Source organism: Otolemur garnettii, unplaced genomic scaffold (assembly GCF_000181295.1).
Source record: "Otolemur garnettii isolate 467f Iridium unplaced genomic scaffold, OtoGar3 scaffold00171, whole genome shotgun sequence".
Lineage (NCBI taxonomy): Eukaryota > Metazoa > Chordata > Mammalia > Primates > Galagidae > Otolemur > Otolemur garnettii.
In genome coordinates, this window is record NW_003852566.1 from 2,610,338 (window position 1) to 2,633,404 (window position 23,067).

At 44.7% G+C, this 23,067-nt stretch overlaps 1 protein-coding gene across 2 annotated transcripts in view; it reads right to left on the reverse strand.

Annotated features, from left to right (window-relative positions):
* EVC2 (EvC ciliary complex subunit 2) overlaps positions 1-23,067 on the reverse strand; it is a 157,731-nt gene that overhangs the window by 102,898 nt on the left and 31,766 nt on the right. For both annotated transcript variants that reach the window (XM_003800190.3, XM_023519319.1), the window contains exons 8-10: positions 16,388-16,522; positions 13,956-14,095; positions 948-1,272 (exon numbers count right to left, since the gene is read on the reverse strand). In XM_003800190.3, the coding sequence (XP_003800238.1) occupies positions 948-1,272; positions 13,956-14,095; positions 16,388-16,522 (600 nt within the window). The remainder of the gene's footprint in view (positions 1-947; positions 1,273-13,955; positions 14,096-16,387; positions 16,523-23,067) is intronic.

The following is a 23,067-nucleotide window of genomic DNA, read 5'->3' on the forward strand; positions in this document are numbered from 1 at the left end:
TACTGACTAATGTCTCATTTGTATATCTTTCATTAGACTATCGACTTTGTGAATTCAAAAACCATGACTCATTGTTCTCTGCACCTTCTCTGCCTAGCCCAGTGCCTAAGAAACAATAAGTACTCAATAAATGCTTCCTAAATGAACCAGGATGGATGGATGGATGGATGGATGGATGGATGGATGGGTGGATGGATGGTTAGAAGGATGAATAGAAGGATGGGTGGATGGAAGGGTAGACTGTAGGAGATAAGATCTCTTTGCTCAAGACATGGCAGTTCGCCTCAATGTGCTCCTTCAGGAGATTGTTTCTGTGAAGCATTTCCTTGAGGATCTGAGCTTCTACACTTGCCTATTGATGTGCAGGAATGTGTAGAGTGACTCTCCCTAGGGGGTGTGGAGAAACAGCCAAGGTGTTAGCTGGAGGATGGACAGACCGGTCTTCCGAGCATTGGGTTCTATTCTCTGCCTTCTTCCCTCATTAGCATTATAATGTATAACTTTACCTTGGGCGAGCGAGGACCAACAGCCAGGCTCCAATATGTTTTACTCTAAACAAAATCAACTGTATATGTGTTCCTCAGCCTTCACACTAAATTGTAATCTTAAATGGTAGCTTCCTAATATTACTTCACCTCTTTGTATAGGTGTTAAATTCTTACTGAATGTTGGAAAGTATATAAGGTAATCAGTAAAGTTTAGCTGGGCCACCGACCAGAGCGAGTCCCGGTCTCCCTTGAATATTCATTCCATCTGCAGTTCTTTCCCCTGCGTCCCCGATCAGAATCTCCAAAGAACACACAACAACAGTAGACGGTTAGGTGGGTGACGTGTGGATGCATGGAGGGGGTGAATGAATAGACAGGTGGGTGGATGGATAGTTGACAAATCCCTGAAAGGAAGGAGAGAGGTAAGGCAGGAACATCTTCCATTCAGGCCTGGCTTACCCTCTCACTTGCACGTTTCAGCAATTCTTCTGCTTCCTCCATTGCCGCCATCTCCCTCTGGTACTGATTTTCTGTCTTCTTTCTTGTTTCCAGGTCACATTCAGCTGTCAATGCCACCATCTTCCGATCATACTCCTCTTGAATTTCATTTTCCAGCAACAGAAACTGCCTTTTGAAAATGGTACCCATCCTCCTCTCCACTTGAGGTGAGAGGTGGCCATTGCTGGTGAGGTTTTTCAGTAGAAGGGCAATGATATCCTTGCTGATTTGAGTTCGACAGACCTCCAGATCTGCATCAGCTCGATTCAGGGTTGCAATCTCCAACCTGAGAGACACAAGTCAAATGGAGTTTATTACGTGAAATTGCAATAGAAACAATGGTTCCTCAAAGCTCTGAGGTGTTAAGCTATCTGTGCGTGGGTCCTTTCTTTCTTCCTTTTCTCCTTCTCTTTTTCCTCCCTCCCTCTGCTCCATGCAGTCAGGGGAGGCCAGTCACTAAATCAGCAGATCCTTATTTAATAAACTGGTAAGGTACCAGGGTCTGGACAGTAAGGAATATAACTGATATAAGACACAGTCTTGGTCAACAATAAGGAGACCAAGGGAAAGATGGATGGCTAACGTATTCAAACAACTTAAAAATAAAGTTTATTTTAGCTTTTTTCCAATTAAAAATTAATTTATGGACATGCCAACTCAATGTAATGACAGCTAAATCCCATCATATCCTTCCACTAAAAATAAATTCTTCTTAAAAAATATTTACATGGTCCTTCACAAGGTCAGAATGTTCTGCCACTTGATTGTGGTGGTGGCACAACTGTACACACTTATAGAGCACATCACACTGTACTCTTAAAATGGGTGAAATTTTATGGGATATTAATTATCCCTCTATAAAGCTAGAAAAATATGCACAAGGAAAATTATGTTCACAATAGAAAATATGGAAAATAAAGACAAACAGAAAGTGACTTCTGGGCTCGGCACCTGTAGTCAGCAGCTAGGGCACCAGCCACATAACACGGGAGCTGGGCCTGCCAAACAATAATGACAACTACAACCAAAAAATAAAAAATAGCTGGGCGTTGTGGCGGGCACCTGAAGTCCCAGCTACTTGGGAGGCCGAAGCAAGAGAATCTCCTAAGCCCAAGAGTTTGAGGTTGCTGTGAGCTGTGACACCATGGCACTCTACCAAGGGCAACATAGTGAGACTCTATCTCAAAAAAAAAAAAAAAACCAGAAAGTGACGTCTGACTCAGTGCCCGCAGCACAGTGGTTATGGTGCTGGCCACAAATGCTGAGGCTGGTAGGTTCAAACCCTGCCTGGGCCTGCTGATGCAACAAAAAAAATAGCCAGGAGTTGTGGTTGTGGCACCACAGCACTCTACAGAGGGTGACATAGTGGGGCTCTGTCTCAAAAAAAAAAAAAAAAGAAAGAAAGAAAGAAAAGAAAATGACTTCATTCACTGTGAGTTCATCATTTAATCAGAAACAATGAAGCAGCCAGGTGCTGTGGCTCATGCCTATAATCCCAGCACTCTGGGAGGCCAAGGTGGGAGGATCGCTTGGAGGCAGGAGTTCAAGACCAGCCTGAGTGATGGGGGGTGGCATGTGACTATAGTCCCAGCTACTTAGAAGGCTAAGGCCAGAAGTTTGGGGCTGCAGTGAGTTATGAGCCACTCTAGCCTGGTCAACAGAGCTAGACCCTACCTTAAATAAAGAAGAAAGAATGAAGGTATTACACTGTTAGAGTTTCTTCTAGTTTTTCTGTGTTTTTACATACATGCAAAGACTATTTACAAGGACACAGGTACAATTTCATCCTCTTTTTCAACTCACATTGCTACAGGCATCTTCCAGAGGTACTGAAAAACTAAAAATGTTTCTTTTATAACATTTTCAAAATATTTCATCGTGTGAGGCATCACCATTCAATTAACTGTTTTACTGTGGTTGCTGGTTGCACATTAGGGTTACTTGCAAATTTCAAAATCTAAAATAACCCTAAAGTAACCAGCTTTGCTACAAGCTCTTTCCGCCAAAGAGCTCTTGATCTTTGCAGTAATTTCCTCAGTACAGATTCCCACAAAAAAGATCACTGGGTCAAATGTCAGCGACATGTTTAAGCCTCTTGAGTCATCTTGCTAAATGGCTTTCCAGAAGAGTTCCCCAGAAATACATTCTGATCCTTAAACTTAGAACCCTACACTCTACATTGAGTTATTATAGATAACTCAATCTATAAGGGAAAAATGGCATAGGATTGTAAAACTATGAGTTTTAAGGAAACTACTATAAATTTTCCAAGCATTTAAAAGTAGAACACTGTGATTCCCATGTCACCCAGCTTCAAAAACTGCCAATATCCACCACTCGTTTTGTCTACTGCCTTTAAAGTTTGAGCACGTTCAGGTAAATCTCAGACGTGGTATTTCACCTGTAAGCATGTCAGCATGCATCTTTAGCTGTCAAGGATATGTATACGTAGGTAGAGAAACAGATAGATGTGCGTATATCTACCTACCTATCGATCTACATATACGTATATGATCTTTTTTACCAAACCTTGTGGCTTAAGAGTGGCAAAATATGCTACCCCCAAATACGCTGTTCTGGTATAATGACTATTTTAAGTTAAAGGCACTTCAAAAACTAACCAACCCGCAGGTGTAAGAAGGTCATTCTGATCTTCATGCTGTTTCTTAAAAGCAGATGGATGAAATTCCCAGGTGAAAGACGCCTTCCCTATGCTGGGGCGGGGAGGAACCAAAATTCTTATCACCAAGGATGGAAAGCTGAGAGCAAGAGAATTCTGTACAAACAGACCTTGGTAAGATCATTCTTATCTCGCTTTGTCCTCGCCACATAACTCAGTTGCTTTTTTCACAACTTGCTCTTTGTTCACTTATTGGGTCTTCATAATGGCTCTTGTGTCACATAAAACTTTTTATCCTGTTAATCTATCTACCTTATATCAATTTAATTCTCAGGCCCATACTCTGGGACCCTAAGAGTAGCAGTAGGGTCTGACTCCCTATACTGCCATTATCATATTAAAAATACTTAAAATAATTTTAATAATTAATAACATCTAGTGACCAGTCATTATTCAAACTATCTCAAGTGTCTCAAGAATGTCTTTTTACCTAGACAAATGGCTAACAAACATATGAAAAAATACTCATCGTCTCTAAACATCAGAGAAATGCAAATCAAAACCACCCCCTAGTGAGAATGGCCCACATGACAAAGTCTCAAAACTGCAGATGCTGGTGTGGATGTGGAGAGAGGGGAACACTTTTACACTGCTGGTGGGACTGTAAACTAACCTCTCAACCTTTTTGGAAGGAAGTATGGAGAAGCCTTAAAGAACTCAAACTAGACCTCCCATTTGATCCTGCATTCCCATTACTGGGCATCTATCCAGAAGGAAAAAAATCCTTTTATCACAAGGACACTTGCACTAGACTGTTTATCACAGCTCAGTTTACAATTGCCAAATTGTGGAAACAACCTAAATGCCCACCAACCCAGGAACGGATTGACAGCTATGGTATATGTACACCATGGAATACTATTTAACCACTAGAAACGATGGAGACTTTACATCTTTAGTGTTAACCTGGATGTAACTGAAACACATTCTTCTTAGTAAAGCCTCTGACAAGAATGGAGAAACAAGAATACGATGTACTCTGTTCTGACATGAGGACAATTGACAACTTAGTACACAGTGAGGGGTGTGGGAAGGGGGGGAGCAGACAGAGGGAAGAAGGGAGGGGGGTAGAGGGTCACAGCGTGTGACACACACTCCCTGGAGGAAGGACATAGTTATAAGAGGGACTTTACCTAACAAATGCCCTCGGTGTAACCCAGTTCTCTGTACCCTCAATGAATCCCCAACAATTTAAAAAAAAAAAAAGTGTCTTTTTACAGCTCAAAGTTTAATTCAGGAACCAAACAAAATCCCACAATGTCAGCTAAGTTTGTGCTACTCTGTAACATTCTGGCCTTCTGCTTTTTCTTCCAAGGCATTGATTCATTGAGGAAACCAGGCCATTCATGCTGCAGATGTCCCACATTCCAGATTTGGCTGATTGCGTCCATAGAATGTCACTGTACCTTTCTCTACCAGATTAGTGGAGATTACTGTAGACTAGTAATCAGATCTAAGGTCTTGATTGGTCAGATTCAATTTGTTTTCCAATTATTTTTAAGTTCTTTTTCTTACTGAAGTAAAATGTACTTCACGAACTCACCCTAGAAAAAATGCTACATATGTACCATTGCTGAATATCATTATGGACCTTCAAAGTACTCTGCTTGGGAAGCTATCAAGCAAGGCCAAAACCTAGTCCAACCTTCAGAGAAATTTTGGAACTTTTTCTGGAATGGCCAACAAAACTGTCATCAAAAGTGTCATCATATTTACACTTGATATTGTGAATGTCACCAAAATGTCTTCCTCTCAATATTTCCTTTAACTTTGGGTAAAGAAAAAAATCATTGGGTGCCAAATCAAGCAGGAGAGGGGCTGTTCCAAATCTGTTTACGGGCTACAAACTCTCTCAGACAGTGCTGTGAGACTTGGTGCACTGTTGTGATACAAGAGCCATGAGTTGTTGGCCAAGATTTTCAGTTAAGATTTTCCTAACTGTTCCTCTATCAATGTTTACTTGGTCTGCTATGCTTCTCACAGTTAGCCAAAGATTTTGATGCACAATTCAATGAATTTTTGCAATGTTTTTTTCAGTTCTTTTTGTTTCTGGCTGCTTTGACCTCTGTTTATCAGTGATACTTTCTCTCCCCTCAGAAAAATGTTTCATTCATTTGTACACTGCTATTTTCTTCAAGGCATTATCCCCATAAACTTGAAGTAACATGTCTCTGATTTCACTTCCACTCTTGCCAAGTTTAACAAGAAATTTATGAATGTTTGTTCACTGCTCTAATTTACCAACATTCTCATGTTAAACAAAAACATGCAACAATAACAAATGCTACTCAGCAAGACACCGCCACACACTGACATGAACACAGCTGTGACACCGATATACCAAGGTTATCAAACCTTGCTGAGTTTTTTGTACAGTGCTGCCAACATAAGTGCAAGGTGGCAATTTCATGCACTTAATTGGTGGACTTCATACACATACAATTTACCATCTTCATCATTTTTGAATATACAGTTCAGTGGCTGGGTTTTATCTATTACCATCAAGTGCAAATTTCTCTGTGTGCTGGTGGGTTTTGACCCACCACCATGGAGCTGCACATCTCTGTGTATAGATGGGATTTGATTCACCACCAGGGAGTTGCAGGTCTCTGGGTGTAGGTGGGCTTTGATGCACCTCCATGGAGCTAGAGATTGCTGTGTGTGAGTGGGTTTTGATTCGCCAGTATGAAGCTGCATATATCTGTGAGTAGCTGGGCTTTGATCCACTGCAGTCATTTTGTTGGGTGCTGAGACTTTCCCATCTGAGATCAAAATGGCTCCTGTGTACTTTATATCTGTGGTCCCCAACCCTAGGACTGTGGACCTACACTGATTTGTGGCTTGTTAGGAATGGGTTGCACAGCAGGAGGTGAGCAGCAGGTGGAGGAGCAAAGGAGGGGACATCACACCACCCTGGGCATGTTAAGCAGACCAGACATAAATCACCAAGGAGAGGCACCATGGCAGGGAGGGGAGGGGGCTGTCACAGCAGTGCCATGAACGTACCTTGGCTGAGTCACTGCACTGAACCTCGCTGTGTACATGTCATACCTCTGCAGCTGGTGGGCAACTCGGGGCTCCTAACTGAAAATCTTGGCCAACAACTTATGGCTCTTGCATCACAACAGTGCACCAAGTCTCACAGCACTGTCTCTGATAAGAGTTTGTAGCCAGTAAACCACAGAGCCTGGTGCTGTGTGTGAGCTCAGTACACACTTACTGAAAGGTGGAAGGTGTTAGACACAGATCTCCTGGAGAAACCCTCACTTTGTTGGGAAGATGACAGTAATGGTTGCCATGGTAACCAGGCAGTCAGTCCCTTGACTGTGTTCCTCAGAGGCCCCTTTACAAAGCCCATAAAACACTGCTATGGCTTGTTAGGTGCTGCACAGGGACTTACCACCTCTGGGAAACTCAGAAGCAAGAACAGGACTGAAGACAGGGTCTCTGTCTATTTCACTGACTTTGGCAGCACATAGGCTTGTGCTCCATTTGAGTGCCTGATATCAATCCTTCCAGAAAGGCAGAAGAGACCCAGCCATGGGTTATTAGTATCAGAGGAGGGACCTACAGGACTATGAAGACATTCACTCAAAGACTAAGGACTCTTCCCTAATACCACCTGTGTCCAGCCTCCTGAAGTTGCTCCTGTCACATCAGTCCTCTCTGCTGAGAATGCCCCCACACACATCCTGACAAGGGCACATCTAAATGGTCTTTCAAAACCCGGAAGAAAGATGCTTGCTGGCTGGGTGGGGTGCTCATCCCTGTAGTCCCAGCACCTGGGAGGGTGAGGCAGGAATATCGCTTTAGCCCAGGAGTTGGAGTTTGCAGGTTGCAGGGAGCTATGATTGCATCACTGCACTGCAGCCTAGGCCACCAGACCTGTGCCACCCAAGGGACAGGGTCCAGTAAGAGAAGCAGATTACAACCTGAGCATCACAGACCACGTGGCAAGGGCTCAAAGGCACAGGTCTGCTGGCTCTTGTTGGAGTCCCCACCATATTGCATGGCGTGTGTGTGTTCTGGAAACTTAATCTATACTAGAAGTACAGTTAAAGGAAGAAAAATAAGGGAAGGGAGGAAGGGAGGGAGGGAAGAAAGAGGAAAGCAACAAGAGGAGGAAAGAAGGAAAGAGAGTTTCAAATTAGCTTAGAATGGGGGAGGGAAAGAGAGGGGCATGATTCATTGGCCTTGCAAACCCACCGCCCGATAAGAATCCCCAGCAGAGTATCGCATAATAGGTCATCTGTTCCAGAAGCATCTCTGAACACCTGCCAAGAAATCACTTTTATCCCGTTGTGACCCAAGGGAAGTGGAGGGAAGTGGGTGAGCTGTCTCTAGTCACAGGACAGCTATGTCACGGGCACTGTGGGCCCCTTAGTCTCTTTTGGAACCCCACATAATCCAAGATGAACCTTGCCCATGGGCCTTCAAAAGGCAGGAAGTACAGAGGCACCCCAGCCTTGGAGTCAGAGGCTGTGAGGTAACGTGAGCCCTGGACTGACCATTGGCAGTGCCTATGACTAATGAGAATCCTTAGGAACATTCCATAAGCCAACCCCCAGGCATCTACTTCCCCTTGTTCTCAAGTCCCCTCAAGTCCGACCCAAAGGGAACATGGCCCTGTGCACACCTTGACTTCAGACTAATGAAACTGATTTTGGACTTCTGGACTACAGAACTGTAAGAAAATACATTCTATTGTTTTAAGCCACCAAGGTTATGGTAATTTGTTTGAGATGCCACGGAAGACTAATAAATGCACTCCCTGTTCTTCTCCCACTCACCTGGAAATACCCTCCGGCCAGCTCTGGTCCAACACCTGAATGAGACCAGCACTGTGTCCTCACTTTATAAATAAGGCAACTGGAACCACCGAGACAGTAAGTGGCAGAGCCAGGACTCCGACCTAGCAGTCTGGCTGCTCACCGAATTCCAGCCACTGGGCTCTGTGCCCACCATCAGTAGCCTCTGGACCTCCACCCAGACCAGCGCAGGAGAAAGCACCCTGTCCAGGCAGGTGAGGCCTGCTGGCCTCAAGTGGGCATTCCATGCTGCCTGGAAATTCTTCTGGGTCTCTCTGGCAAGCCACTTCCCCACTCTGTCAAGACCGCTGCACACCTTCCTGGGTTCCTACCCTTGCTCCTTGATGTCCTCACCTCACACTTGATTGGGAAGCACCAGACATGTGTGTCCTGTTCCCACCCCCAATCCCATGTTCCTGCCTGCACCTGTGCAGACTCTGCCTTCCTCTGGATATGATGGACAACAGCCCCAGATCCTGGCCAGCGCGTCCTCATGGCAGGATCTCACTTGGCAAGAGTGGCCAACCACAGCCAGATGTCTCAGAGGAACCTGGTAAGCTGTGAGGCCACACCACATGTGGGAGCACGTAGTATTATCTTTTGGTCTGGGCAAGATTCTCCCTCTCCTAATCTTTGCTGTTGAAGAACCTCAACTCCTCAGATTTCACCTGCTACTGACAGTCCATCAAGCACAGCACTGTGTAGTGGCACCTACTGTGTGCCAGGCACTTGTCTGAGGCACTGGGGACAAACTGGTGAGCAAGACAGAACCTGCTCCTTAGGTGGGTGAGACAGAATACAACAGCATCCACCACCAGCTCTTAGCCCAACCCCTACCCTCAGAGGGGCGCCCCAGGATCCTGTAACAGAGCCCCGCGTCCCTTTACGGCTCCTACCACAGTCCCCCGGACACCTCATTTGTATTTTGCTTGTGTATTCTATGAGGACAAAAACCAAGACTCTTGTTCACAGTATCCAGCCAGGGCCTACCACAGTGCCTGGCACAGAATGGGCCCTGAGCAAGAATCTGCTGGAATAATCGATCACTTAATTGCTTTTTATCAGTGCTGCCAGCATGAACAATCAGCCCAGGCAAAGAATGAGTGAACACAGCAGCCTTGGACAAGTCATTTAATTTCCTTGGGCTTTAAGTCTTTAGAGGTAAGGAACAAAGTTACTTTTCTGTAGACTGCGTGTAAAGAATAAAAAGGGCAATAGTTATAAAAATATACCATCTGGTAGGCACATAAATAGAACAACTCCACACACATATGTAAATGCTTCAACTCAGCAAACACTTAGTGAACACTTCCTCTGTACAGAACACAAGTGTGAGACAATTTAGTGGCAATGTGTGATAATCTTCCAACAACAAGGGAACAGACACAGGTCTGGACTCTTTTCTTATTTTCTTTGCCTCTCTGTAAAATCTAAGCTCAGTCTTTTAGAAAACCTATTCTGTCAAAAGAATAGTAGATTTAAACACACTGAGGCCTGGGCCACATCCATTCATACCTGTGCAACCTTAGCAAAACCAATAAACTTTTCTGAACGTCACCTTCCTGGCCTAAAATGTAAGTGATGCGTGAGATGAAGACCCCAGGTGCGAGGGATGTCAGTCCCACAGCAAAGCTGAAGCTAAAGGACCACCGACACACGCTGCCCCTAGAAGCTCCTGGGACCTGCCAGCCATGCCGTCCTTCCCCTGGGTCTCAGCAGGTGCTGGGGCTGAGCCCACCTCCATTATGACCACAGTCAAGGAACCAGACAAAAATCAAAGGCAACATTCCTTCCTCAAACCTTCTCTGTAAGAGGCAATGTATAAATAAGCAACGTCAGAGACAAGCAACCAACCCAAGGAAATGCTCTGTATCAAAAACAAACAGCAAGATAGCCCACAGTCACGCTCTGAGGGGTCTTGAAAGGCGGTAACAGTCAAGTGACCTAATGGCATATTCAGAATCCCACCAAAACCTCATGTAAGAAAAAGGAGCAGGGTAAATCATCTGCTAGAGAAAAGTGCTGTTTTTAGTGGAGAGAACACCACAGATTTCCATGCCCTTGACATTCTGAGTGACATGTTATTTCTCGGATTTCTTTAGCTTGACTATAAGTCAAGATGGAAAGATTAAAAGTATTTGATGACGATAGGATTAAAAAAAAAAAGACTGGGTTCTTAAAACTAGTGTCCAACTACAATGCTAAAAACAGGATTAGTGTTCAAAAAACACAGAATGTGGGGAAGAGGAGGGAGGATGGGAAACTGGGAGAGAGGAAGAAAGGGATAAATCTCAAGCCAAACCCTCCCGGCTATGCTTGATAAGCAATGTTAAAAACTCTTCAGGCAACATACGATGGGCTCCTAAGCAGAAATAAATATAAAATTCCAGAGCTACTGAGTGAGTGATATACAAATATGAAATCTTTGCTAATGTCAACATCACTATTGCATTTGAGCACCAGGACCAGCAAATTGCAGTAGCTGTTTAGAATTTCGTGTAATAAAATTATAAAAGGATAAGGCAGAGGTGTTTCTGTCTCTATCCTAACTCAGCGCTATATGCCACAGGATGCTCTAAGGATAAAGGAAACCAGGGCTGCCTAGATTCCATCGCTTTTTGAATCAAAAGCAAAGACAGAGGATTAAATACTTTCCTATTTGAAAGACCTAATTACTCTGGTCAGAGGTTATAGGGTACTGCGTACTTGCAAATTGAATATCAAGGTATTGGGGTAGTGCCTATGGCTCAGTGGATAGGGCTCCAGCCCCATATACCAAGGGTGGCAGGTTCAAACCTGGCCCTGGCCAAACTGCAACAAACAAACAAAAAAATAGCCGGGCATTGTGAGGGCGCCTATAGTCCCAGCTACTCAGGAGGCTGAGGCAAAAGAATCTCCTAAGCCCAGGAATTGGAGGTTGCTGTGAGCTATGATGCCACAGCACTCTACCAAGGGCAATAAAGTGAGACTCTGTCTCAAAAAAATAAAAAAAAAGAGTATTCAGGTATTGACTACACAAACCAAATCATTTCATTATACTTTTCATTTTTTCCTTTGTAAGAAAACTTTCAGCCAGAAAACCATTTGATAACCACTTGCTCATACCACTTAATATAATAGGTGACATTTATGGATATCTCTTCACTGCTTGTCCACCTCCAACACCCTCCCCCATCCCCGCCCAGATAAGGTGGCAAATTTTAATTTGTCATCCTTGCCATTCTGATTAGGGAAGTTCAGATAAAATCAAGAATTTTTTCCTGAATGGCTACAGAAAGCTTAATTAGTCAAGCACCCAGAAATGGGTGAACAAGGCTTGATTCTTCACTTGGCCCTGCACTTAGGAGGCTCCAGGCCAGGCTCTTCATAATGCACTGGGAGGACTGAGCACTCTCTGCTCCTCTCCACTGAGGACATGCACTGAGTCAGTCCCAACAGAGCTTTTCACCCAGGCCAGGTAGTAGTCATTCCTATTGTAAAAGGACAAGGTTTCTGTCTCTATCCTGGACTCAGCTCTATACGCCACACGAATGCTGTTTCCTGGATTCAGGGAGGAGGATCAGACAGATGCTCAATTTTGCTTCCAAGCAGTACCATTTTCAGTGCTGTTTTCAATTTTCTTGAGAAAGACTCAAGGAAGTGCTAATTATCCCGGGAGCCTCTCTTCTTTGTCTACTAGCCTGGGCCAGGCTCCGAGGTAACCATTCCCTGAAGGATGTTGTACTAGTACATTGTGGTTTCCCCATTTGAGGCCCATTTGAGGGGTAAGGAAACTGAGGCTCGGAGAATTTGTGAAAGCTAGAAGGTGTGGAGACTGTAGGGACAAAGCTCAAGTCCTGTTCTTCGCTCACCAGATGTGTAACTGTGGATAATACTCTTAAAAGCCTCAGATTCCTCAACTGTCAAATGCTAAAAATAAGATATGTTGCCAAATAACACTCTATGAGGATGAAACTAAATACGGTGTGTGGAGCAGACTGTACATTTTTTAATATGACACAAATATATGGTATTAAATACAAAAATTAGACATTATAGTTTACTGGCATCATGATGACTCCCAATCCATAGAAATTCCTCCCCAGTGGGCAGGGAACTTTGTGTCTTAAATCTAGAAACAGAAGGGTTTTCTGCAAATGGAAGCCAATGTGGGAGTTTCCACATGGCCTCATTATTAATAATCAACAGTCTAACAAAAAAGAAAACAAAGGAAAAATAAAATTGGATATAACCAAATAAGAATTTGATCTGGAGGAAATGAAGCCCAGCTCTGAATGACTTAAATCTGAGTGTATTAAGGTAACCTATAATTACATTCCTAGCTGCTGGAAAGAAAATCACATCACCTTAGTCCTCAAATGGTCTTCTCATTTATCAAATACAATGTCTGGCACATAATTAAAAATATCCAGGCACATGAGGAGACAAGAAAACAAAATCAAAAACTAAGATGAAACATAGACAACAGGCACAGAATAGGGCTACAGATAATGAAGTTTTCAGAGACTTTAAAACAATCACGATTAATATGTTTGAAAATAAAGATAAGAGCAAAACTTTTGGCAGACAACTCAAAACTGAACAAAGAAATACAAAGATGTCATCTGTAAATATTTGTTGAAAGTAAAGATGGAAAGGCCACCCAGATGGACCTTATCTAGTGATGGTCAACCACTAGCCTGTGACCCAGGTGCCTGGCCAAGAGAAATCTTAGGCAAGGGAGCACCTTGATTAAGAGGCTGGACCCTGCAGCCCGGTGACCGGGTTTGAAATTTGATTCTGTCATTTGCTAGCGTGTGCCTGGGTATGCCACTCAATCCCTCTCCAGTCCTCATCCATGAGATGGCAAGAACACCAACACCTACTTCACAGGGCTATCAAGGGTAGTTCTTGTAAAGTTTGTAAATGGCATCGGCACTATGTTCTATTGCATAAAGGCAGTACAAGGTCAATATTCATTAAATAAATGAAAAGAAGTGGATCCAGTTCAGCGAACAGCCACGTCACATGCTCTGGCCTCTGCTCTGTTTCCTGTATTCAATACCCCAATCCAGACCTCAGCCACACATTTCACCAAACACGTCATGCTCATTTCTCATCTTTGCATCTGCCCCTTTTCCCTCTGTCTGAAAAGCTTCAAGAACTAGTTAAACATCACCTCCTCTGGGAAGCATTTCCGATTACCCTCTCAGAAGTAACTACTTCCTCTTTCGTGCCTCATCAGCCCTGATCTTCCCCTTAGCATGGTGTTCGCCAAACTTCATGTCACTTCCGTGTCTGTGTCTACCTTCCCTGCTAGATCAGCCCGCCTCCAAGTAGGTCTTATTATACCACATACACCTCTTCTCCCAAATGCCAAGCGTGTGTTCAGTGCCGAGCGGCGGACCACGAAGTGACAGATGACTGAGATACACTCTGTGTGTACTGCGCCATGGTAATTGAAACACTCATCACCACATCCATGAGATTTAGAACTCTTACTCTTTTAAGGCTTGAAGTGTGCTCCCAGAGTCCTCAGAGGACAGAATGTCTATCAGCTGTTCGTTAAGGGAAAGGTCCTCATTCACACCATCCTCCAAAGTGAACAGCAGGGGCTCCAGCTTGCTCTCATGATGCCCAACCTTCAGGAAAATTGCAGAAACGACAACTGAGTGTGCCTTCTTGTGAATATTGCATGCTGGGAAGTCGGGAGCAAGGCAGGGGATCTGCAGAGAACCTGATCCGGCCCACCACAGGTGAGCAGGATGAACTCAGAAAACCCAATGCACTTCCCTGAGCCTCCATTTTCCCATCAAAGTAATGGGATTATAATTCCAAGCACTGTGTGGGGTGCTGTGAGGATAAAATGAAGCAATGGATGGATACAGTCCTTTCAACCTGTAAAAACCTATCAAAATATTTCACTATCATAACCACCATCCCCATCCCCGGCAGGTAGAGGCACCTGTGGGCAGGGTGGGAGTGGGATCCACCTGGTTTCTAGTCAGAGGACAGGACTGGGAGCAGGAGAAGACACTCAAGATGATCATCCTTGACCCTCTGACTGGGTATGTAACACAAATGCTTGGTTCCCCACTACTATTAACTCTACAGGAATGGGTGGTAGCTGTAGCTAGCATTTAAGAATTCCCGTGCCATTGCCAGGCTCCCATTATTCCAGGTGCTTCTAAGTGCTATATCATGATGCTGTCATACAAAGTAAGTGCTGGTCCCCGTACTTCACAGAGAAGGAAACCCGGCCTCAGAGAGATGCACAGTAACATCACTGCAGACCACACTGCTCTCTGAGTATGTGACCCCACTCTGACTCTGAAGCCTGCCTTCTGTTTTATGACATGTTTTTGTGTTAGTCACCACCACACTGGCAAGAAAAAGTAAAGAAAAATGTGAAAGGTTCATGGTGTGATGCCAGGAAAAAATACTGCCAGGGTCTTTAGACCTTAAATCAATTCAGATCCTGCCTGCCTCTGCATAGCTGTAACAGTTTGCCTTAATCTCTGGGAAGTGAACCCTGCTCTTCCATCCAAGCAGCAGCTGAGTTTTGTCCTGACTGATAACAGCACTGGGAGCACAAGCACAAGGTCTAATCAGATGGCTGCTTTTCTTCTCCTACTTTTTCTTGCCAAAGAGACTGTGGGCTGACCTCATTTCAAAATGGCAATCTTCTCCAGGATGTAGGAATAAAATGAACAATGGGCCCCTCACCTGGGCTGGGGTGGGACTCAGGCTCCAGAGAGAGGGAGCCCCAGAAGCCAGGCTCCAGCCTATGCCTGGCCACTCAAAGCAAGTTGTTTAAATTCATGGACCTCAGGTTTCTCTACACAAGGTGAGGAAGAAAGATGACAGATATCCTTTTTGAGATGTTGGACCTCTGGGTCACAGCAGAGCCCTTTGCCCACTGTGTTTTGCCCCCATCCGCCCTTACCACCTCAGTACCCAGCAGCCCCAAATCCACCAGCCAACACCCACACACCTTCCCTGAAGGAGTCTGTTGGCCTCTAGATGCCAAGCCAGGGACATAAATATCATCTCCCTCCTTGCCTCATGCCTCCTTATCCCCAAACAATGACCAAAGGGATTCCAGGCCTTCGTACCTCAGGTGGGATGACCCCACAGCTACTTCTGTGCTGTCTCCTGGGCAGGAGTAAGCTCTTGGGCACACAGGGGTGCTGGTGCTGCTGTCCCTTCCTGCCTCACCTCCTGCCACCCCCAGGTTTCCCTGGGATCACTTCCCATATAAACTACTGGTCTTGGGAGGTGCTTCTGTGGAAACCCAGATTAAGACAGGAACACAGAGGCTGGGAATTCACAGTCAGGTCTGACGGGTTATAACAAGTGCTGGGGGAGTCAACTGGAGGCCCAAAGAGAGGGCTCTACTGTACCTGAAGTTGTCTCTGGCCAGGTGATGCCCAAATTAAGGTTTAAAGGATGGGTAAGAAGTGACCTTACTGAGGAAGGAAGAGAGGACCAGGAAATTGCGCAGGTGTGAGTACATAGAAGCTTAGGGAAGCCAGGGTCACTTGATGTGGCAGGAGATTGGGGTGTAAAGCAGAAAGTGGCAGGAAAAGGGGGTAGAAGCCAGTCCTGGTGGCTTCATAGGCCAGGCACAGGGGTCTGGGCTTCACCCAAGGTTGACAGCAAGTCTCCCAAAGTCTTTCTTCAGAAAACACATTGCTGCCCAGCAAGGCAGGATGCCAGACCATCAGAGTCTCTCACACTTGGCACCTGGCAGCTTGCAGGAAGTTTTCAATGGTGGGGACACATACCAGGATACATGAATCTGAGCTAGGCCTGGGTATGAGTATCTGTCCATAGCTCCCTGTGGGACAGATCCAGGTGGGAGCCCCTGTGCTGGAGGATGAACTTCAACCTGGTGTCTCCCACCAGCCAGATTACCCTGGGAAGGAACTCACCCGATGTCTAGTGAACACATTTCCCTGCAGACACTGATATCGAACCATGAAGAAGAGTCCAACCCAGGTCAGCACAAGGGAGAGGAGGAAGGCAGCAAAGAACCCTGCTGCGTGCAGACCATGGTGTGGCAGGACCTGTGGGCATAAGCAAGAGAGTAGGATTCATATGTGGTCATGCCTCACATCTCCCGAGTCAAGCACACAGCCAGGAGTCAGAGACGAAGAAGCAGGGTCCAGAGCCAACCAGAGATGGGCTGGTTGCCTCAAGGTCCTCACTAGTCCTCTCTGAGCCTGGGTTTCCATGGAGTGGGAAGTGGGATGAGTGAGGAGCTGATGCATGGTGGCCTACGCATGACAGGGCCACCCAGCACCCAGCAGTGCAGAATGTTGAGTTCCCAAGTCAAATATGTGACAACCCTAGGTCAGCACCAACAATCTGTGACACTTTCCTAAATTCAGAATTTTGCAGAGGCTGGAGGGAGAACTCATCACCCTTTCATCTTCCCTCAACAACCTGTAACTTTAAATGAAACAATTAACCTTCAATTTTTGTGGCATGACATTTAGATACTATTTCTTGTCTTCTTACTAAGAAAGAAGGTGCAATTAGTGCCGCACACTTGTCTCCTCCTTCCTTCCCCACTTCTACCTTCCAGCATCTATTAGGTTTATGACATATCTATTTTTTTCTGCAACCATAATTCAGTCATTGTAACATTTATAGGTTAATTCTAAAAAATCAAAATTAAAAAAAGACAACCTCATTATGATTAGGCAAATTTATTCACTGCAGAATAAAGTAATAGAATGTAATTCTGTGTCACTAAGTATGTGGCCCTCAAAGGAACACCTTCCTCACACCCTCCTCCTTCTCAGAGCTCAGCAATTATGCACAATTATGTTGCATTTTTTGTTTGCTCAAATTTGGACAAATATTTCCTTGTGTAACTTTTTGTTTTTCCTGAGGTTTATCATTGCCTTCCTTTTTTTTCTTCCTGGTACATTCCTGTATCCTTAATGCTACTGTTATAGAAAGTCAAATTTGTTTTTTCTTAAAGTCATCATCAGAGTTCTCTGCCTGTCTGATTTAACCAGGACTGGTTACTATCTAGGTTTGCTGCATGACCATCATGCTAAGGTTGCCTTCACTGCCTTTTATATTGTCACAGCATCACTGATTGAAGAATAACTTCTTGGGCCTCATTTCTTTCTTTTTATTGGATACTTTTCTTTTTTTAATGGAGTATTTAACCCTCAGTATTTATATATTCTCAAATAAATTTGTTTATTAGAAAAGATATCCTTTTTTTATATGTCTGAAATTGTTACTGTACCCTCACTTTGATTGATAGCTTGGCTGAGTGTATAACTCAGAATCTATAATCTTCTTACCTCCGAATGCTGATGGTCTGACCCCTCTGATGGCAAATGTGTGCCTGAGGAACTTTCAGAAGGGTCTTCTTTTGCTTTGTGGGTGCTTTTAAGTTCCCCTGTAGTTCTGAATACCTTACCATTTAAAAGACTTTGAATGAATTTTTAATGATATTTTAAAAGGCTTATACCCAAATGTAAGTTTGAGAAACAGATCCTAAACTATATACATAGGATAATTTCAATTTCACTGAACAAAAATCACACAGTTGCTACATATACATGTGTCAGCTACACAGAAAATCTTCCAGAAGTTTGTCTGGATATGATTACTCCATGAATTTTTTCATCTTTTTTATATGTCTTTGTTTTCTAAGATCCTACAACGGGCATGCATTATCTTCATAGGAAAGGATAAAATATAATGACAATTTTAAGGAAAGTTTGGTAGCAAGGATTACCCACATCATCCTTCAAAAAAGGACATGGTGCCTAACTATGGGCCATGTGCTCAGCAGACAGACTCTGATTTCAAGGTCTGTATCAGCTGCAGAGAACCTCGTCTGAGGACATGCCCTTCCTGAGACAACTGACAGCCAGCAGCAGAGTGTGGCAGGGGCACAATGGCCAGCTGCTTTAGCCTGGCGAGGTAATGCTTGCCCAAGAGTGCCCCACCAGGCTGGCTGAGGATTTGTCAGCCCAGTTTACATTTCAACTTATTCCTCTTCCTCTCCTAGAGGATCACTTGTTGTCCCAAGGGTCCCCAAGACCACTTGCAGTTTCAATGACTAACTCAGAGGTTTCTCAGAAGGCTCAGCATGTAGTTCTGCTAATAACTGTGATTCATTACAGTAAAAAGACATAAACCAAAATGAAAAAAGGGAAGAGCTGAATGGGATCAAGCCCAAGGAAAACCAGGCACAAGCTCGAGAGCCCTCTCTTTTAGTGGAGTCACCCAAGACCCACTTAATTTCCCCAGCTAGGAACTGCAACAACTCATGTGAAATGCTGTCCACCAGGGAAGCTCGTCAGGAACACAGTGTCCAGGGTTTTTACTCAGGCTGATCACTTAGTCACCCTCAGCCTGGCATGTACCGAAATTCCAAATGCCAGGAAGGACAGCAAGCATTCAACATAAACTATATGGTTTATACAAACAGTTCAGGCACAGTGAACCACTATTCTCAGACTTGAGAATGTAAAAATCCTCTTGAAATCCAAGTTTTCAGATGCCAGCCAAGGGCCAATCTCGTAAACTGTCCTTTCTCAAGACAGCCGTCTTGGGTTAGCTGTGCTATTTTTTTGCACAGTGTTAAGTATATTATACCCCAAACCCTATCTCAGCATCTGTTTCCAGAAAAGCCAACCTGTAATGACAAGTTTAATTCAAAATGGCTACAAACCACAAGACCCCTAAATGTATTGTTTAAAAGTTAGAAGATGATAAGCCTATTCCTTATTCCTGTGGCCACAATGCAGCTTTGGTTAAATTTATTTTGGACAGACCAACCAGGCCAACTTGATTTCCCAGACTGTCAAAACTAAGTCAGGTCACAAATAGGAGTTTTAGTCCAGATGTTCGTTGGAACTTCAATCAAAGTGTGATGCCACATACAACTCTCCTATATTAAATCAGCCTCCATCAACAGAGGCTATTACCACAGACTGCCAGGAAGCCAGTTGTTTCCATGCTATAACATCCTCCTAATCCTAAAGCTTGAATTTTGATTAGCACTAAAATGAAATCCAAGTTCTCTATAAATTATCCCTCTGATTCCTGAGTTCTGACTGTGCACCTCCTGGACAAGAAAAAAAATCAACAAACCAGATAAATATGAATAGCATTGCAATAAGGTTATGTTAAAATATTGATGGAATAGAAACAAAAAAACCTCTTGTCTCTAAAGAGAACAAGGGAGCTAAAGATAAGCGATCTGTGCCCTCAAAGAAGGCAACAACTTATTTTCACAGCTTTGGGAAGAGAGATGGAGAGGTAAAGGAAATGCATAATTTTTCTCACCTACAATGTACCAGTCTTTGGATGAGGTACATGTAGTGACTTGAAACATTTGCTGAAGTCCCTCAGAAACATTTGTTGAAGTCCTCACCTCCAGTACCTATGAATATGATCTTATTTGGAAATCAGGTCTTTGTAGATGCAATCAAGTTAAGATGAGGTCACACTGGATTAGGGTTAGTCCTAAATCCAATGACTGTGCCTTCATAAAGAAGGGAGAAGGTTGCAGAGAAGATAGTTGTGTAAAGACGGAGGCAGATACTGCAGTGATGTAGCTGTAAGCCAAGGAAGGCCAAGGATTTCCAGAGATACTGGAAACCAGGAAGAGGCAAGGAAGGATGCTTTTCTAGGATCTTCAGAGGGGGAAATGGCCCTGTCAACACCTTGGTCTAAGACCTGAAGACTTAGAACTATGAGAAAATAAAATTTCTGTTGTCTTAAGGTGCCAAGCTTGTGGTGGTCTTTTTATGGCAACCAGAGAACACCACAGTGCCTCATATACTTTATCTCATTCAACTGCAAGCAATCCTGTGATCATGATGATAGTGTTGAAAAAATGCTGGTAACTGCAGTGATGGTGATGGTTGATGATCCCCATCAGACATATGGAAGAGCAAACAGAACAAACAATCCAAGTCCATAGATAAAAAACAACAGAGGTAGTTTAGTCTGCTGGACTCCAATGTCAGCGTTTTCCCCAGTAGAGCACAGTACTTACTGTCCTGGGGGCTGCATGGTTTTCTAAGATAAGTTTAGTCCCAACCTCCCACACCATACTCGAAGTTACTTGTCTGATTGGTGAGAACCATAAACAAAGACTGGGACAGAATTCCATGTGGGAAGATCACTCTACTGCAAAGGCAGGAACTCTTTTCATTTCTCTCTCTGCCTCCTTCCCCCCTACTTCACCATGTGAAATTGAACACCTGAGTCAGGTTGCCTCACTTTTCTTTTTCTTCCCACCTTCACCTTCTCTAAATCTACATTTTGCCATCTTATTTTCCTTTGAGTGAGAGAACCTGAAGAGGAGAGAGGCATTGTGAGCAGTTCAGTGAAGCAGGATAAAGTTTAACACAGCACAGGAATGGATACCTGGAGCCAGGAAGATGCCAAAGCCAGACTGGGCTCTACAGACCCTATCAACCTTCTCCCTTCTCCCTTACAATTCCTATTTTCTGACACCAGGTGATTAGCAAACCAAGCCAGAGCAACTCTGTTGGGGAAAGCCCACACATGACTTTCACCTTCTTCATTTATCTGTGTTGCTAGGCCTTGCCCTCTTGGATGTTCAACAACTCTACTCTTCAATGTTCTTCCACCATGAAGATGACTAAAGAGTAAGATCACAATGTGTAGTTTTATGGGAAGAAGGAGGCTCCACATATTCACTACCATCTCATCATCTTCTTTACCATCACCATGATTGTCATCATCATTATCAGTATCACCAACATCATTATCAATGCCATCACATATCACCATCACCATAACGCCATTAAAATCACCATCACCATCATCCTAACCATCGTTCTCGACACAGTCATCATCATCACCATCATCATTAGCGCCATTCATATCACCATCACCATCATCCTCATCACCACCACCAAATCACCATGATCTTGACTACAACCATCAACACCATCATCATCACTAGTCACAGGAGCAGTGTCACCACCACCATCACAGCTAACATGAATTGACAGGTACCAAGTGTCAGGGATGTTTCCAAGTGTTACAAGTTTCCATGTAAATGTATCAATCTGTTTAGTTTCTACAACAGTACTGTGAAGTGGGTACATTTTAATACACATTTTACAAATTATAATATCAAAATAGAAATAAATAAATGGTCCAAGATCAAAGGTGGGACGTAGTGAATCCAAGATTCTCACCCAACAGTCTAGGCGCTGACCTTCCTGCCCCAGCTGCTTCTGTAGCATTCAGGTGCCAGCCTGGCCCTTCACCAGGAGCCCTGCATTGGGTCATCAAGGGTTTGTCCCACTGTCAACATTTTCATTCTCACTCTGAGTTGCAGCTGACCTTTTTGCGGAAATGACAGGAGCAGGGGCAGAATTTTAGAATTCCTTAGTCTCTGGCCAAAGTCTTCATAATCCCTTAAAACTCTGCTCAACCATCAATATCTTTAACTTTTATCCACAGGCCAGTCCTTATTTTCTTTCAAATCTTTCTAATACTTTAAACTTAGAATTCCTATACCCATTTTACATGTGTAGAAAAAAAGGTTTGCTATAATTCTGTTTGCCTGAAACTCTTTAAGTGGATACATCACAATGGGCTGCCAGGTTTAGGCTCCACCTAGAGTTTGAATGTGGTGCTAAACTTTCCTGACGTCTCATTAATTTACTGAAGTGAGGGAGCCCTGGCTGAGGGTTGAAGGACAATGAGGAACCAGACCTGGTCCCTATCCCAAGGAGTTCATGATCCCACAGAACATAGAGCCAGGCTAGCAGGAGGGCAAGCCAGATAATGGGACAGGTCCTACAGCATCACGGAGCAGGTGGGAGCAATGCCTGCAGGATCTCAGGGCTGGCAGGAGCAGGGCCCACAGCACTGCAAGGAAGGTGGGAGCAGGGCCTGCAGCATCACCCTGTGGATGGGATCAGTGCCCACAGTAGGCAAGGTCGGGGTGGGCAGAGCCTGCAGCATCGTGTGCAGGGGAGATCAGGGATTGCAGCATCACCGGGCAGGCAGGAACAGGGCCTGCTGCAGGCAGGGGCAGGCCAGAGCAGGGTCCGCAGGGGCATTGCATGGCAGGCAGGAGCAAGGCCTGCCCATCGCAGTGTAGGTGGGAGTAGGGCTTGGAGCAGGCTTGGCACAGGCAGGAGCAGAGCCTGCAGTACAGTGGGGCAAGTGGGAACAGGGCCCACAGCAGGCAAGAAGCAGTTAGAAGCAGCTTCTAGGAGCAGGCAGGAGCACGGCCTGCAGCACAGCATCGATGGGTAGGAGGGAGCAGAGCCCACAGTGGGCAAGGGATAGCAGGGAGCAGGTTCTGCTGCACGGAGGGGCAGGCAGGAATAGGCTCTGCAGCTGGCAAGGGGCAGCGGGGAGCAGAGCCCATGGCTGGCAAGGGGCAGGAGGGAGCAGGGCCCACATCATGAAAGAGGCAGGGGAGAGCAGGGCCCATGGTATGGAAGGGGCAGGGGGGAGCAGGGCCTGGGGCAGCAGGGAGCAGGGCTGCAGCATGGAAGGGGTGGGGGGGAGCAGGGCCTGCAGCATGTAAGGGGCAGGGAGGAGCAGGGCTTGGGGCAGGGCAGAGCAGGGCCTGCAG